Here is a 15,782-nt window from a genome sequence, read left to right on the forward strand (position 1 = left end):
CAATGATGATTGCCTTACCTTTTACAGATGAGGCTTTTATATCGGTAATCTAACAAGAGAGACCTGCATCTCATTACTCTGCTTGTGCATCAGTGCACTAAACTGGGCAAACCTCCTGGTATTTAAGGTCTGTCATGCCCCACTCCAACAAACGAAAGCCAATCAAAATGCACCCAACACACCCGCAAATGCTGGCCAATTAAAAGCAGCCACTCCAGTCCTTTTCTGGAAACCAAGCTCAGTTAGCTGTCACATGAAAGTGTCTGCTCTCACCAAAGCCTGGAACACTGTAGACCCTGTTTTGCCAGTCAATATTTAATCTGAAGGTCAATCCTATATCGAATCCCTGGAAGAAAATGTAAGATATTAGAGAGAGTAGTACATCTAGACTATAATCGTTACTATATATATATATATATATATATATATGGATCCCTATCATATGATAGAAACCTCATTTGACTGAAACTCATTTGACTGAGACCATAAGACTGAAATTTCAAAAAATTTCAAAAGACTGAAAAGTCACTTGACTGAAACCAATAAGAGTGAAACCCATAATACTTAATTTCAACATTCAAAATTTTAAACTGGACCATATAAAACCAGACTAGGTGGGTGCTATGCCCCCACACCCCCAATGTTGGGGGGCTGTGCCCCCTCCCCCAACTATATATACTAACTCCAGGATCGCACTACATCGGGAAAAGGGGCATAGTAGTGGCAGCATCTGGACTACTGTACGGTATGTGAAAGGTATATGCCCTTTTCCCCACTGTAGTGCAATCCTGGAGTTAGTATATATAGTTAGGGGAGTGTGGGGGTGCAGCCCCCCACACTGGGGGTGTGGGGGGGGCATAGCCCCCCACCTAGTCTGATTTTATATGGTCCAGTTTATAATTTAGTATGCTAAAATTAAGTATTATGGGTTTCATTCTTATGGGTTTCAGTCAAGTGACTTCAGTCTTTTGAAATTTCTTTTTTTTGAAAATTAATTTTTATTGAATTTTCCACAAATATAAAGTAAAAGTAAGATTATATAATAATTACAGACAATACAGCATGTGTTACATAGAAGAGTAAAGGTAACCAAACATTCCAAAGAAAAAAACATTTAAAAGTCTTTTGAAATTTCAATCTTATGGTTTCAGTCAAATGCATTTCGGTCAAATGAGGTTTCTATCAAATGATAGGGATCTATATATATATATATATATATATATATATATATATATATATATATATATATATATATACATACAAGATAATTATTCAGAACCCTCGACACCTAGTCTAAATCCAGGAGGATATTTAAGCATTATTATAACATGAAAATTTAAAAAAATGATACTAATGCTTTCTATAACTTAGCATGCAATATTCACATTTTTTAAGAAATGTGAGTTTTATGTACTGAAAAGGTGATGATGATGGCTGAAGAGAGTGAGGGGTGAGACTGAGGCTGTGATGGACAGGGCTACAGGCTTTAACTACCACAATGCTTCCATCAATATCAAATGTGCAGTGGAACCAGCAGTGTACCTTGAATTCCACCAAAATAACCTATTATGGAAACTGCAGCCTTGGGTAACTGACAAGCTCTAGCATACCTAAATGAGCTCTATACTATACAGATAAAAAAATCAGACATATGACCACTGGATCCATAGGATTTCACCCACCCCAGACTAAGACTATTTTCTTCCAATGTTATCTTATCATCAGTAATGAAAATGCAACCAAAACAGTTTTGCAAACACAATATTTTCCAGAATGGGTATGAGGGTTGGTGAATGCATGGATTTATTTTTCAGATCTACACTTTGGTAAAAGATAAAGCAATAATACCTCTGTGAAAGACTCTTTCTGTAATAACTTAACAATACCTCCTCAGTAAAATATTTCCTGTTTTCAAACTGCTGTAATAGATGCTCTGCATAAATTATAATAATATAACTTTGCTGTATATGCATGATTTCTGTAATTTCTTAATGCCAGTGACTTGTGTTATGGCTGAAATGGCTTTCTGACCCATCCACCTACAGATTTATATATATATATATATATATATATATATATATATATATATATATATATAAACAATGAAATAAATAGATGTTCAATGCAGTGTGGGAAGTTTATGTGTGAAACACCTCTCACTGATGGCACATACATGCTGAATAATTTGTATGTACACAGTAATCTGCTTTACCCCTTTATTTTAAAGTTACTCATATTTGTTTGTCAACAAATGGGACAGCATTTTTTCTGCCCTTTCTGTTCATTTTCCAAAAGCAAGTATAAGATCAGATTCAGCATAAGTGAGGTAAGACTAATTTAAAAGTTATTCACATTTATTTAAGAAAGGAAAAGAAATATGTATTAAACTGTTATTCTGCCAGTTTGCATTGAGATGAAAAGGGCTCCCTACTGAACTTAAGAAGGAACTCTCTCTCTCTCTCTATATATATATATATATATATACACACATATATATATATATATATATATATATATATATATATATATATATATATATATATATATATATATATATATATATATATATATATATATATATATATATATATATATATATATATATATATATATATATATATATATATATATATATATATATATATATATATATATATATATATATATATATATATATATATATATATATTTGGAACCACTACTAAATACCAAACACTCTCTCTACCAATGCCCAAAATCCCGTGACCAAACACCCGAAACACTACAATACCAAAAAACCAAAACCATGAAATTCAAACTACCGAAAACTACACACAACATACACCACACACAGACCCATACAGACACCTTCCCCCAAAACACAAACACACAAACCTAACCTACAGACAAGCAGGGGGGCAAGCTCCCCTGTGCCCCCACACCCCCCACTTAAATATTCTAACTCCAAGGTCGCACTACGCAGACAACCACATTAATACACCACCACAAGCCTACATCCCCCTCGCACATACACATTACACACACAACACACACTTACACACTAAATCTCTAACCAACATAGTTAAACAGAAATACTTACCTGCCCTTCCACCATACCACAACACCAGAAGTGCAAATTTCAAGCTCCCGATAGTCAGGATTTTGAAATCCGCACTTCTGGTCTTTCAGTAGTTTGGGGTTTCGGCTATATGGTCTCGAAAGATTGAAATTCGGTATTTCAAACTTTTGAGATTATGTAGTGTTCCCATATACATATATATATATATATATATATATATATATATATATATAGTTCTACTTCAAAACATTGAAAACTCATAACATCCAATTTCAAAACAGTGAGACAGTGAGACCATAACATCAAAAATTGAAAACTTCTAAAACTCATAACATTGAAAACTCAAAACACTGAAACTTTGCATCACATCGAAAACTACAAAGCACATCTAAATAACAGCCCCACCATGAACAAACACACTTTTTACTACCAACTCCGACATCGCACTACAGTGGGAAAAAGTTAATTTCCTAACCCCACTGTATCGCAATCACCATAATGAATGTACACCTAATGTCTAAATCACTTACCTGTATGGCCTAAAAACACACACAGAGCGTCAAAATACACACTGTATAAATACTATAAATTCCTACACTACATATTGTAAATAATAGCTATATAAATAAAAATTACAACAGCTTATAGTGATACTACAAGATTAACAAAATAAACTATAACATTTACATGTTTGATGATACACTACTCGATGTTATACATTTTCAATGTTATGAAACTCAATGTTAAGAGTTTTAGATGTTTTGAATTTTTGATGTTATGGTCTCGCTGTTTTGAAATTAGATGTTATGAGTTTTCGAGGTTTTGAAGTAGAACTATAGATATATATATATGTGTGTGTGTGTGTGTGTGTGTGTGTGTGTGTGTGTGTGTGTGTGTGTGTGTGTGTATAATAACCATTATGTTCCCTTTCAGGTAGTGCAATATCAGACTTATTTTATTGTATACATTTTTAACTGGGTAAGTGCACTGTCTATTTCAGGGGTGACCTGGAAGTACTTTGTGGTTAAGTGACTTGCTGACTTGCTCAGAGTTACACAGTAGGCAAATGGTGGTGGAAGGAATCAAACCCTATATCCTTGACTACAAGAAACACAGCCCTAATCTCATATGCCAACAGCAGGACATAGTGTATCACATTTCACACAGTAAGTTTCATAGCACTAGGTATGAAAATTCTGGTCCTCATAATTTTAACAGGAGCTCATTAAAAAGTATATGCATAGGAAAGAAAAACGATACCATATGAAGACATTTTGGGGTAAACAGCATGACTATTAGAGCATGTTCCTATTATTTTTAAAGGTATTTGACATTGATATTTAGTGCTACTTGCAGTTTTATTTCTTGTTTTTCAAATGTTAACTTTGAAATCCGGTGATTAGAATGCTAACAACTATTAGTGTAAAGGCAGCCAATTATAAATGATTCGATAATCAGATAATCAGACAGCACTTATTTAAAAAGATGTTCCTATTGTGACTCACCCTTCAAAATTTAGGGAACTGCTAGCCATTCACACTACAACATGAGCTATATGCAAAACTACCAGTAGTGTAACCAGCTTTATTACTTTTATTCCTGGTCGTGATGGCTGTAAATACACAAAATAGCATGAAAATTCATATACACAAGCATTGTCTATATGTTAGCATCAAGTGACTTTAAAGTAGAAATTAATTACTGTTATTTTATTTCCAATAGGTTATTTCCTGTCTTGCACCGTGCTATTTCTTTTCATACTAATGATTTTCAGCATGAATTTCAGCAATTGGTGGCTAAGTTATTGGATAGACCAAGGCTCAGGGGTAAGATTTGCCAGCTTCTATATCAAATGAAAATTATAAAATATAAAAAGAATAACGTATAATACAGCATGTCATAAGCTACTCATTTAAAAAATGTTTAACAAAGTAAACATTAGTGACAGTTATACCATATTTGTAACAGTGATGTAGTTTACGAATGAAGAGCAAATACTGCAATATCATTTAAATGCTTATAGAGTAAATGAACTCTGCATGCACATATGTAAATGAGCCAAATGTCAGAGTATCAGTCTGTAAGCATTTACTTTTACAATAAATAACTAATGCTTTATGTCTCTGAGATTCCTACTTACTGGAGAATGATAGCAAAATGATGGCAGCCTAATATAAAAGCAACATACAGCTCATGTTTGCCATACAGTTTTCTTCTCTGGTTTAGAATTTATTGCAGTCAGGATACCACAACTTTTGAATTCTCAGGATAATGTTACAGAACAAATTTAAAACCATATAATATTCACTGTTTTATGTATTGTGGCTACAACACTGAATGACATTCACACACACATACACACACACAAAGCACTCCAATGGTAGCCCATTTCACACCACTTTTGCTGCCACCCTTCCTGCCCCATGGACCTGTACATTTATACTTCTTTAGCATCTCCCTTCTTCCTCTACATACTCTATAACATATACAAATTCTATACAACTTCCTGACAATCCCCCCGTTATATATGACCTTTAACACTGCCTATATTCTGAATCCTTTCTGTTCATTGGCCGTATTTACATATCTACCTCCCATTGAGTCTTAAAAGCAATCAAAAATAACAAAAAAATGTCTTTCCAAGCATCAGCCATTGGCATTATAATAATGGACAATCTCATACCATATCTGACCCTACTATTGCTACTCCCCCCCGATACCACCATTAGTCCTTTTTCTGTTTAAATCCTATTGCATGAATCCTACACAGAAATAAACATATTTATATTCACCTATCAATAGATAGTCCACTATGGTGGCCTTCACAACTGAAGAGGCATCCATCAATAAACACATAAAAGCTCTTGGATTATGTAGCCCAGACAGGTATGACCCTAGCCCTGAGCAGCATCCTACCATCACCCAGAATGATACTACAGTACAAGCAGAAAATGATTGATTTCAACAATTAGCAAAGTTTCTGGTGTCATTCTAAGGGGATCCAGTATCTGTCTGCCTGGGATGTCATGATTGACAGACCTTGATGCTTTGCCAGAGATGGCCTGCATTCGTCACCCCTGGGCTTCCGGATACTGGCCAAGGCTCTTGCCACCCCTATAGTGCCTTTTTTAGGTGGTGTTCCAAAGACCAAATTACCACCGTAACAGCTACAAACAAATCCAATCTGAGGGTCATGTTGCTCAATGCTAGAAGTCTAAATCTCAAAATACACTCACTCGAGGCACTCCTTAAAATGGAGAACATCGACATTTGTGCTATAACAGAGACCTGGTTCAAGGCAGTAGAAAGCACCCCTGCACTACCAGGCTATAACTCATTCCACACCTTTTGATTCCAGAACCTAGACCGAAGCTCCAAAGGTGGTGGTGTCTCCATATTCATAAAAGATGCGCACACCTCCAGACTGGTAACACAACATAACGCATCAGAGATACTTCAGGTGCAGCTAACATTGGGTAAGACAGCAATTCAGGTTATAGCCTGCTATAGGTCCCCAACCATGTCCCAAGACTCACACTCCACATTCCTAAGCACCCTGAAGAATATTAGGGTCCAACATAACACTCTCTTACTAGGCAACTTCAACTACCCCTCCATAAACTGGGTAAACTACTCATGTACCAATACACTTGCCCAACGTTTCCTGGAGTTCATTAATTCCAATGCCCTGGACCAACTCATTCTTACCCCCACTAGAGGTAGCAACATCCTTGACCTGGTCATTACTAACATGGGCGACCTTTGCTCTACACTAATAGTCAGCTCCTCCCTGGTTAGATCCGACCAGAAACTAATCTCCTTGGAAATCCACATCCCTCCCACCCCCCAGCAAAGGTAACCACCATGAAAAACTTCTCCAAAGCTAACTTTGGGGTCCTAAAAACAGAGGTGGCTAACTTCACGGCACCCATGCAAATGGAGAAAAGTTGCATGACTGCAGAATCATACACCAATGCACTGTACAAACCAATACACAAATGCATGGATCACGCCATACCCAATAGAACCAAGACACTCTCCTCAAAAAATAATAAGCCAGTCTGGTGGTTCCCTACCATAAACAAACTATACAATAGAAGGAGGAAACTGATGTGGAATAAGATGAAGACCCAAGACTGGAAAAACTCCCTTATCTGCCTCAACAAAAAGTTGAGATCCCTCATCAAATCCTCTAAACTAGGCATGAAAACAGAATTGCAGCAGATAGTAAGGACAACCACAAGGCCTTCTATAGTTATGTAAAGAATCTCCATGGGAATACCCAGATTTGCTTTGAGCTATTGCACAATGGTACCTCCTATACCGAGCCAACAGATATTGCCAGTTTACTGGCCGACAGATTCAGTGCCAACTTTACCCCCTCTCCCCCCCAAAGGACCAATGACAATACCAGTAGATTGCCAGGCACCCAGTATTACTGCTGCACAGATTAAAACAGCACTGTCCAAGGCCAAGAATACAGCTTTTATGGGACCTGACAATATCCCTGGTTGTGTTCTACATGAACTACAGAGTGAACTGGCACCTCACTTGTGTGCTCTGTTCAATCACAGCCTCACCTCAGGCTTTGTCCCTGCCAAATGGCACACTGCTACAGTTATCCCTCTCCATAAATGAGGAGTGACTACAGACCCTGAGAACTATCGCCCCATTAGCCTGACTAGTCTGATATGCAAAGCTATGGAATGCATCATTATGGACCTACTAAACAAGGATATAGGGAATCTCCAAACTCTGGATCCCACACAGTTTGGTTTTGTGAAGGGTAGATCATGCCTGCTCAACTTGGTTGACTTCTTTGAGTCAGTCACCAGAGCTGGGGATGAAGGCAAGGTAGTTCATACAGCCTACCTTTATCTGTTCAAGGCTTTTGATACTATTCCCCACTCAGGAATCATAGAAAAACTCACTAATTGTGGCATCAGTCCCTATATCACTAGATGTGTTGCAAACTGGTTCACAGATAGAACCCACACTGTGAAAGTAGCTGACTCCAAGTCAGACTGCTGATTAGTCATGAGTGGAGTCCCACAAGGTTCGATTCTGAGTCCTCTCCTGTTTGGTATTTACTTCTCTGAAGTTCAGGCCGACACAAAGGGACTCTGGCTGACAAAATTCGCAGATGACTGCAAGTTGGGAGCTATTATTAACTCCTCGAGTGATGTTGACATCCTACAGAATGGCCTCACTGTGACCGGCGACTGGTGTCAGAACCATGGCCTTAAGCTCAATGCCAAATAATGTGTCATCATCCCCTTTGGGAAAAACCCGGTTCTCATGAATTACCACATTGATTATAGTCCACTGAACACAGAAGATGTTATAAGAGATCTGGGAATACAGGTTGACACCAACCTCACTTTTGATCACCACATTGCCACTGTGGTCAGAAAGTCCTTCTATGTGGCACATCTCATTACTAAGGGTTTTGCATCCAGGAAGAAAGAGGTCATTGTCTCCCTCTACTCTTTCCTCATTAGGCCAATCATCAAGTACGATGCCCCATTTGGCATGTACCTCACTAGACACCTGCAACAACTGGAGAGGCCGCTAAAGTACCTGACAAAGAGGATCCTAGGCCTTAAACACTTGTCCTATATGGACAGACTAAAAAAACTCCAACTATTCTCTGTCTTACATTGCCTACTTAGAGGCGATCTCTGCTTGACTTACAAAGCCATGTCTGATCCAGCTCTGTTAGAAGTGCTACATCTAAAGAAATCCCAATCCCTCTGCACCACACACTCCAGAGACCTCAACCTCATTACAACAATTAACAGAACATGCTGGAGTGACAGGTTCATAACCCAGAAACTGCCCATGCTATGGAACAGACTTCCCATACATGTCAAGCAGAGCTCCTCACTGACCTTCTTCAAGAGAAGTCTTGCTGAGTGAATGGGAAACAGAAAATTCACCCTGGAGATAACACCAGTGGCTCTACTCGACAGAGGCACTGGGAACTAAAGTCGGGTGGCACTATGCTAGGGTAATCCTGTGGCTAGGCTTGTAAAGGCTCCAGGGCTATTAGCTTAGCACACACCTATGACCCTATGAACCCAAGTCCTATCTTCATATATTATTCTGTGAAGGATTTCCTACATTTAATTGTCTATAGAATACCATTAAACCCTTTATGCTTTGGTTATTTTACTCCTTGCTTTAAGGGGAGATATTGTATGAAACCAGGCCCTACCTGTCCTTGTCTTTCGCTTTCTGAATCGCATAATAAATTATCCATAACACAGTACAACATAACAAGTATCACTAAGTATCCATAACAAGCGGGCAGGTCTTGGGTCATGGCTTAACCACTTCAAGCCAAAGACTGCATCCATCATTGAATCATGATAAAAAGACACCTCCTGGATATCCCCTGCTATAAACAATTCTTAAATCTACTTCTGTGGGATCCACATTGTGAAGGGGGAGGCTGGCCTCTGTCCCTTATTAAAAAGAATACAAGCATAATACCATCTCTAAAGACTTCTAGCAGATCTATAAGTGATAGGAGCCTCAGCTGGACTCTTCTCCATCTTGACTTCCATGGTCACACTAAATGTATCTTAGTAATGTTTTACATCCCACACCTTATTAATATAACTATTCTACAGAATATTCTTAGGGATATATTTCATTCCTACAAGAAAATCATAAGCTTATAATTATGGATGACTTTATCTTCAATTGGGAAGGAAAAATAGGATTTTACTTGTCATTTTCTCATTTTTCTCTTTCTCCATAACCTTCCACAAATGTAAACCTCAGGGAGAAGGCCACTACATTTCCACAGTTCCTATATCATTGATCTTGTCATTACAAATCTCCCAGATAAACTAAAACTTCCACAAATACACCCCCTCCAATAACATGAGGGTTGGGAGGGTGGCCTAATGGTTAAGGTGTTTGCCTTACAAACACAAGGTGCAGGGTTTGAGTCCCACAAGGGATAATTGGCTAGACTTAAAATGGCTCGTAAGGGCAGTTAGCCTAGTACTAATCTATGAACCTATGAATCTATGATTATTTTGTTCCTTATTCTCTTAATGGTCCTTTAAAGTGCACAGGCTACCAGCTACAATTTTGCTCACCATAAGCATCCCCAAAACGTCCACTAACATTATTCAATAAGAACTAGAACTTATTGATTGATCTATCCTCTGCTTCTGCATTGATTCCATCACTTCCTCCTCAACATTTTACAATACACTTTGCTCAGTTTTAAAGACAAGCTATCCTCCCTAATACAGGTCACAGTAAGGAACTATAATATCCCTGAATTACCACAGACCTTAGAAAACTGCCTGGAAACTGTTGAAAAGAAAGACTGAAGATCCCACAGCTTACAATAATTATAGTTTGCTAAAAAAATCGAGGTTAAAAACAAATGAGACCAAAGCTTCTTCTCTCCAAGTTACTCAAATACACTATCCAGAATCAGCTCACATAAAATCATCCCTAAAATGAATGATGCATGTTCAAGATGGCACCTTGACTTTATGAAACAAATTCAACTACAACAGACTTTACCCACCCTATTTTTTCATTCCTATACTAATTTTAAATTCTATAACCCTGATACCCATTTCCACAAACTCACAGATAAGCCCTCATTTCATTTTAAAGCCATGTCATCCAAACAGGTTAAAGCATTTATGAATGAAATATATTATTCAGACAGATCATTCTTTCACAATCTACATTCATGCTTTTTCTACTATTGCTGTCAATACCTTATCAAACCCATTCCTTTCATCTATGACTTTAGCCTTCCCACTGATAAAACTCCCATTGCCTAAAGTCAATCGCCCTACTTTTCCAAAAGATTATAGGCCAATATCAAACATATGATACTGGAAAAAATCTTAGAAAAAATGTCTATCCCCAAATCATTGATTATGTGCAAACTGGCATACTCTCAATACAGCAACATAGTTTTATCTCAAATGATGGTACCCCTACAACTATCTCCATGTTGACATACTATATTATTAACAGCATTAAACAAGGCTTCCTTACTGGTACCATTTTTCTTGTTCTAAAAAAGGCATTTGCTAATGTCAGTCAAGGCCTGCTTTTGAAAAACAAAAACTCCAGAATTATGGCTTCTCTGAAAAATGTCTGCACTTGTTTCAAATACTATCTTACTAACAGAACTTTAAAACAACGAACACCAAAACCAAGTAAAAATATATGAAGAGGATCACCAAAGTAACACTGCAGCTCTATATCCAGAAAATTTATTGAAAAAAAGTTAAGCGCTTTCGTCAAAATCACAAGACTTCATCAGAAACCTGATGAAGTCTTGTGATTTTGATGAAAGCACTTAACTTTTTTCAATAAATTTTCTGGATTTAGGGCTGCAGTGTTCCTTTGGTGATCCTCTTCATATATTTTTACTAACAGAACTTTAACCATCTTCTCTGGTCAAACTACCTGATATGCAGTCATCCTCTGATATTCCTTAAGAGTCTATGCCTGGTCCTTTTCTTTTTTATTATTCATTAATTTCCCATTCATCTACACCATCTGTATGTATTTATTTGTGCAGATGCCATAATACTGTCCATCTTCCATTAACTGACATCCTAATTAGGAAAATGTGAAATTAGATTTCTCTCTGTTCTGGAGATGAAAAAAAAAACTAATGTTATGCTCCTCAGTGCAGTAAATTTTATTTGTAGTTGTTTACCATGGTAGTGCACTGATCAGTATTTATTTATTTATTTATTTATATTTGTTTACCAGGGTAGTGCACTGATCAGTATTGACCAATGTCAGGCTCAGCCCAGGTGAAATGCATAACATTTCACAAAAAATACAGAAATATAAACAGTAACACAGTTGTTCAGACTAATCACATAGGCAACATGTCTACAGTATACACATTCTAGTGAATAAGCACAATGCACTGTACAATCAAGTAGAGTTTAATGTACAATATATATGCATTAGTTTCTAAAGTGGGTGAATCCTCACTAAATCTTGAGAGGTGAAGAGACTCCAAAAGGAGATGATTAGGTGATATGTCCTGTGTTGAAGTCGGATCATTTGGCTTGGACGAAGAAGTGCTTTTTGAGCAGCATTCTGAATTTGGAATAAATACTGATTTCCTTTATGTCAATGGGAAGCACTTGGCAAAGAATAGGTGCTTGAGAGGAGAAAGTATATGCAATGCCATGGAGTTTGGTTCTAGTGGTAATGAGAGTTGGTGTGGCTTGCGAGTACTGTCTCAGGTTCTTTGAGAAGGTTTCTTCATGGTATCTAGCTGCAAGGGGAGTAAATGTGCTCAGAGGGAATAGTTTGTAGAGCTGGCATCCTAAGGGTAGGTTAGATCTTTGTTTTATGAGCAGCCATTTGTTTTTCTAGGGTGATATAGTTTGTAATGAATTGTCAGATGCTGTTAGAGATAACCTGAATTGTGGCAACATTTTTTATTAAGGCTGAAGTAAAAATTGGGAGCCCATATTCAAGTTGAGAAAACCCTGGCTTGTTGGGATAGAAAAGGGGAGATTCTTTGGCCCAGAGGTGGAGGGAATTTATTTTAGCTCCCCACATTGCATGTGTGGAAATGGAAGTCTAGTAACTGATCAAGTGATAGTCCTAGGTATTCAAAGGTAGATGTTGTATCTATGGAATGGTTGTGTAGGACAAATATAGTTAAAGAGTCAAGTACTTGGTCAATTTTCTGTGAAGTTCCAAAAATCATTGTTTTGGTCGTGGTGGGGTTGAGAAGTAGTTTATGAGCCAATGGTGGAGCTCAGATAAGTCCCACTGAAGATGGCATTGCATGTTGGTGTGAGAGTGACCTGATCAGTAAATGATGTCATTAGCATAGAGGATAAGTTGGAGATGGTAGCAGTTACAAGGAAGTTTGTTAATGAATATGGAGAAGAAAAGGTGGCAAGAATTAAATTTTATGGGACATCTTTGGTGAGAGGTGTAGATTCTGATTGGGAGGATCCTATTTTAACTCTAAAGTATCTGTCACTGAGGAAGTCTTTAAATCAGAGAGTGGCATCTGGACAGATGCTAATTTCATTTAGTTTGTTTTGGAGAAGATAATGGTCAGTGAGGTCAAATGTCTTTGTCGGGTCTATAAACAGGACATCTGTAAGAAGGCAATTATCAATGTTTTACAGGACGTCATCAATTAGGGGCTAAGTATAATGAAAAGCATTAAAGCCATTCATTAATTTATATATAATCAGGTTATTTGCAGCAAGGGAGTGGTAACACAGGGTGGTTCTGTTAAGAGCAATAAAAGCATTAACCTCATTCCTTTAACGAAGTCCCCCTTCCCTCTTAACACCATAGTGTAAACTAAGACTGTGCTACCTTAGAACTGAAACTTAAAAGCTAGAGACAAATTAAAATATATAATATAAGAGCAGCTTATCAAGGCTAACCTACTAATCCAAGCTTTTTTGAAATTTAAAATGTGTTTTTCTTCAGATCAAATTGATTTTTTGGATATTACCATTTTGAAAAGTGAACTAGCTAATGTTGAAACCATACTGTATGAAAAAGCAGTTAAGAGAAATAGGTATTAACACAGAGGCAGTATGCATCTACAGTTCAGCTTTAGAAACGTTATGAGCAATCAGATATTAAGGGTGGCTAAACTAAATACTATAGGTTTAAATATGGAAAAGCAACTGGACACTGCAGTATCCAGTTTTGTGCATAGAGCTTATAATATGCATGATGTTAATGTTATTTGTAAAGATGTTCAGGCTTTGTGTAATACCATAGCCAAACTTACTTTTTCTGCCGAGCAAGGAATATGTAATTATACTAAGCCAGAAATGTGTGCTTTAAAATGTTTATTAACATATAATAAGAATACTAGTGCAGTTAAACAAATAATTTGTAAAATTGGCATAATTTAGGTGATATTCCTGAATTAAATATTGTTACGTCTGAATAATTTGTGGAAAATAATAAATGATGACGAAACCTCACTTGTTGTGTAAATATTATAAAAGAAAAGTTAACTGTGATATTGAAATAGTGATATTTTAGAATGGGACTAGGCAGGCATTAAAATTAATTTATGGGGGAAGGAATAGCAGAAAGTATAAAAACAGTGAAAAATAATGAAGCCCCAGGACTTAATTTAGGAGTATATTAATTATAAAATAAGGGGAAGGAAATATTAAGTCATATGTGTAAATAACTTCTTGTAAAATTTACAAAAATAGTGAAAGAAACATTACAACTTATAAGGAAAAAGACAGGAAAACATTAAGCATGTATTGCCTTATAACTTTACTGGATGCTGTTATACTTTTTAAACAACTATTATCTTATAGGAATCATAGAAAGATATTAGATGGATAGGTTTATCTGAATTTCAGATGGCATACTGGGAGGGAAGATCAGTGTAATGGGTGTGTTATTTATTTTAGCACTTGGTTGAAAAATACTTGCAATTAATATAACAGAAATTACTTGCAGTGTGACTTAATCCTGAGTCTACTTTTGATCATCTTCATGGGACCCATCCATTCATCCAGACTATATTTGAATAGCGTAAGAGAAGTACTTTGCTTTATATAGAGAGAAAGATGATTCCGAAGAAGTGGTGTTCTCTGTGATTTATATCTATACCTTTAACATGTTCTGTTTTTAGTGGATGTATATGACAACATTTGTCTTGTAAATTTGCAGGAGGTCTGAAAGAATAGGATCCATTGAGGATCTGTATCACAAGGCAGGAATTGTCCCTCAGTATTCTGTATGACACAGAGACGATAGACACAGCTTTGAGACATTCTGCATAGTTTTTAGGGTTTAGGCTTTTGACTTTCTTTGCAAAAAAAGCATTGTGGGGATTCACGTTGTGTCAGATGTTTAGACCGTTACATACTTATATTATATTCAATTTGCCTGATGACTGCGGAATAAAGTGGAGTGATCACATCCCTGGACCTGGAAGCCATACCTACTTTCTTTCAATAGTGGATAAATGGTGATTGGAGGATAGTTCATTGTCTACATCAGTTCCTAGGTCCCTAACTATGGGATCAATTTTCAGAGGTGGGTTGTTAATGTGATAGTTACAAGATCACATCCCTGGACCTGGAAGCCATACTTGCTTTCTTTCAATAGTGGATAAATGGTGATTGGAGGATAGTTCATTGTCTACATTGGTTCCTGGGTCCCTAACTATGGGATCAATTTTCAGAGGTGGGTTGTCAATGTGATAGTTACAAGAAATGTCTTGCTCACTGAAGGGATGCTATTATACATTTCTTGATATTTAGTTTTAGTCCATTTTTTGACACCATCTATTGGTTTGTGAAAACCCTACCACTCAATCTCTTAGCACAAGAAATCTGGACAAAAAAATCAAAAAATAGGGACACATTTTAAATATTGCTCTTATAAACTTAGAAAATTGCTACAATAATACATTTTGTGTTAGCATGCATTTTCAGAAGGATGTGAAGTCTGAAATTCAAATGTCTGCCATTATTCCTTGACATTAATCCTCAATGATTTGCCAGAAAACAATAAATTTTAAGAAGACCAGACCAAACACCTGAGGCAAAAATCTGGACATTCTGCAAAAAATTATACAGTTGAGACGTATGCCCTCTTCCCTCTTGTAGAGTCTTGGGGAGTTTATGATGGCACCACGTTTACAGTTATCTGCAGACTTGGCCAACCATAAACCCTTCACAGTAGCTTTGACTTC

At 36.8% G+C, this 15,782-nt stretch overlaps 1 protein-coding gene across 1 annotated transcript in view; it reads left to right on the forward strand.

The window, feature by feature from the left end:
- ABCC12 (ATP binding cassette subfamily C member 12) overlaps window positions 1-15,782 on the forward strand; it is a 1,155,696-nt gene that overhangs the window by 949,758 nt on the left and 190,156 nt on the right. Inside the window, exon 20 of the mRNA XM_044081948.1 lies at window positions 4,781-4,884. Within this exon, the coding sequence (XP_043937883.1) occupies window positions 4,781-4,884 (104 nt within the window). The remainder of the gene's footprint in view (window positions 1-4,780; window positions 4,885-15,782) is intronic.

Source organism: Protopterus annectens, chromosome 8.part1 (assembly GCF_019279795.1).
Source record: "Protopterus annectens isolate FY-2018-M chromosome 8.part1, PAN1.0, whole genome shotgun sequence".
NCBI classification, from domain to species: Eukaryota; Metazoa; Chordata; order Ceratodontiformes; family Protopteridae; genus Protopterus; species Protopterus annectens.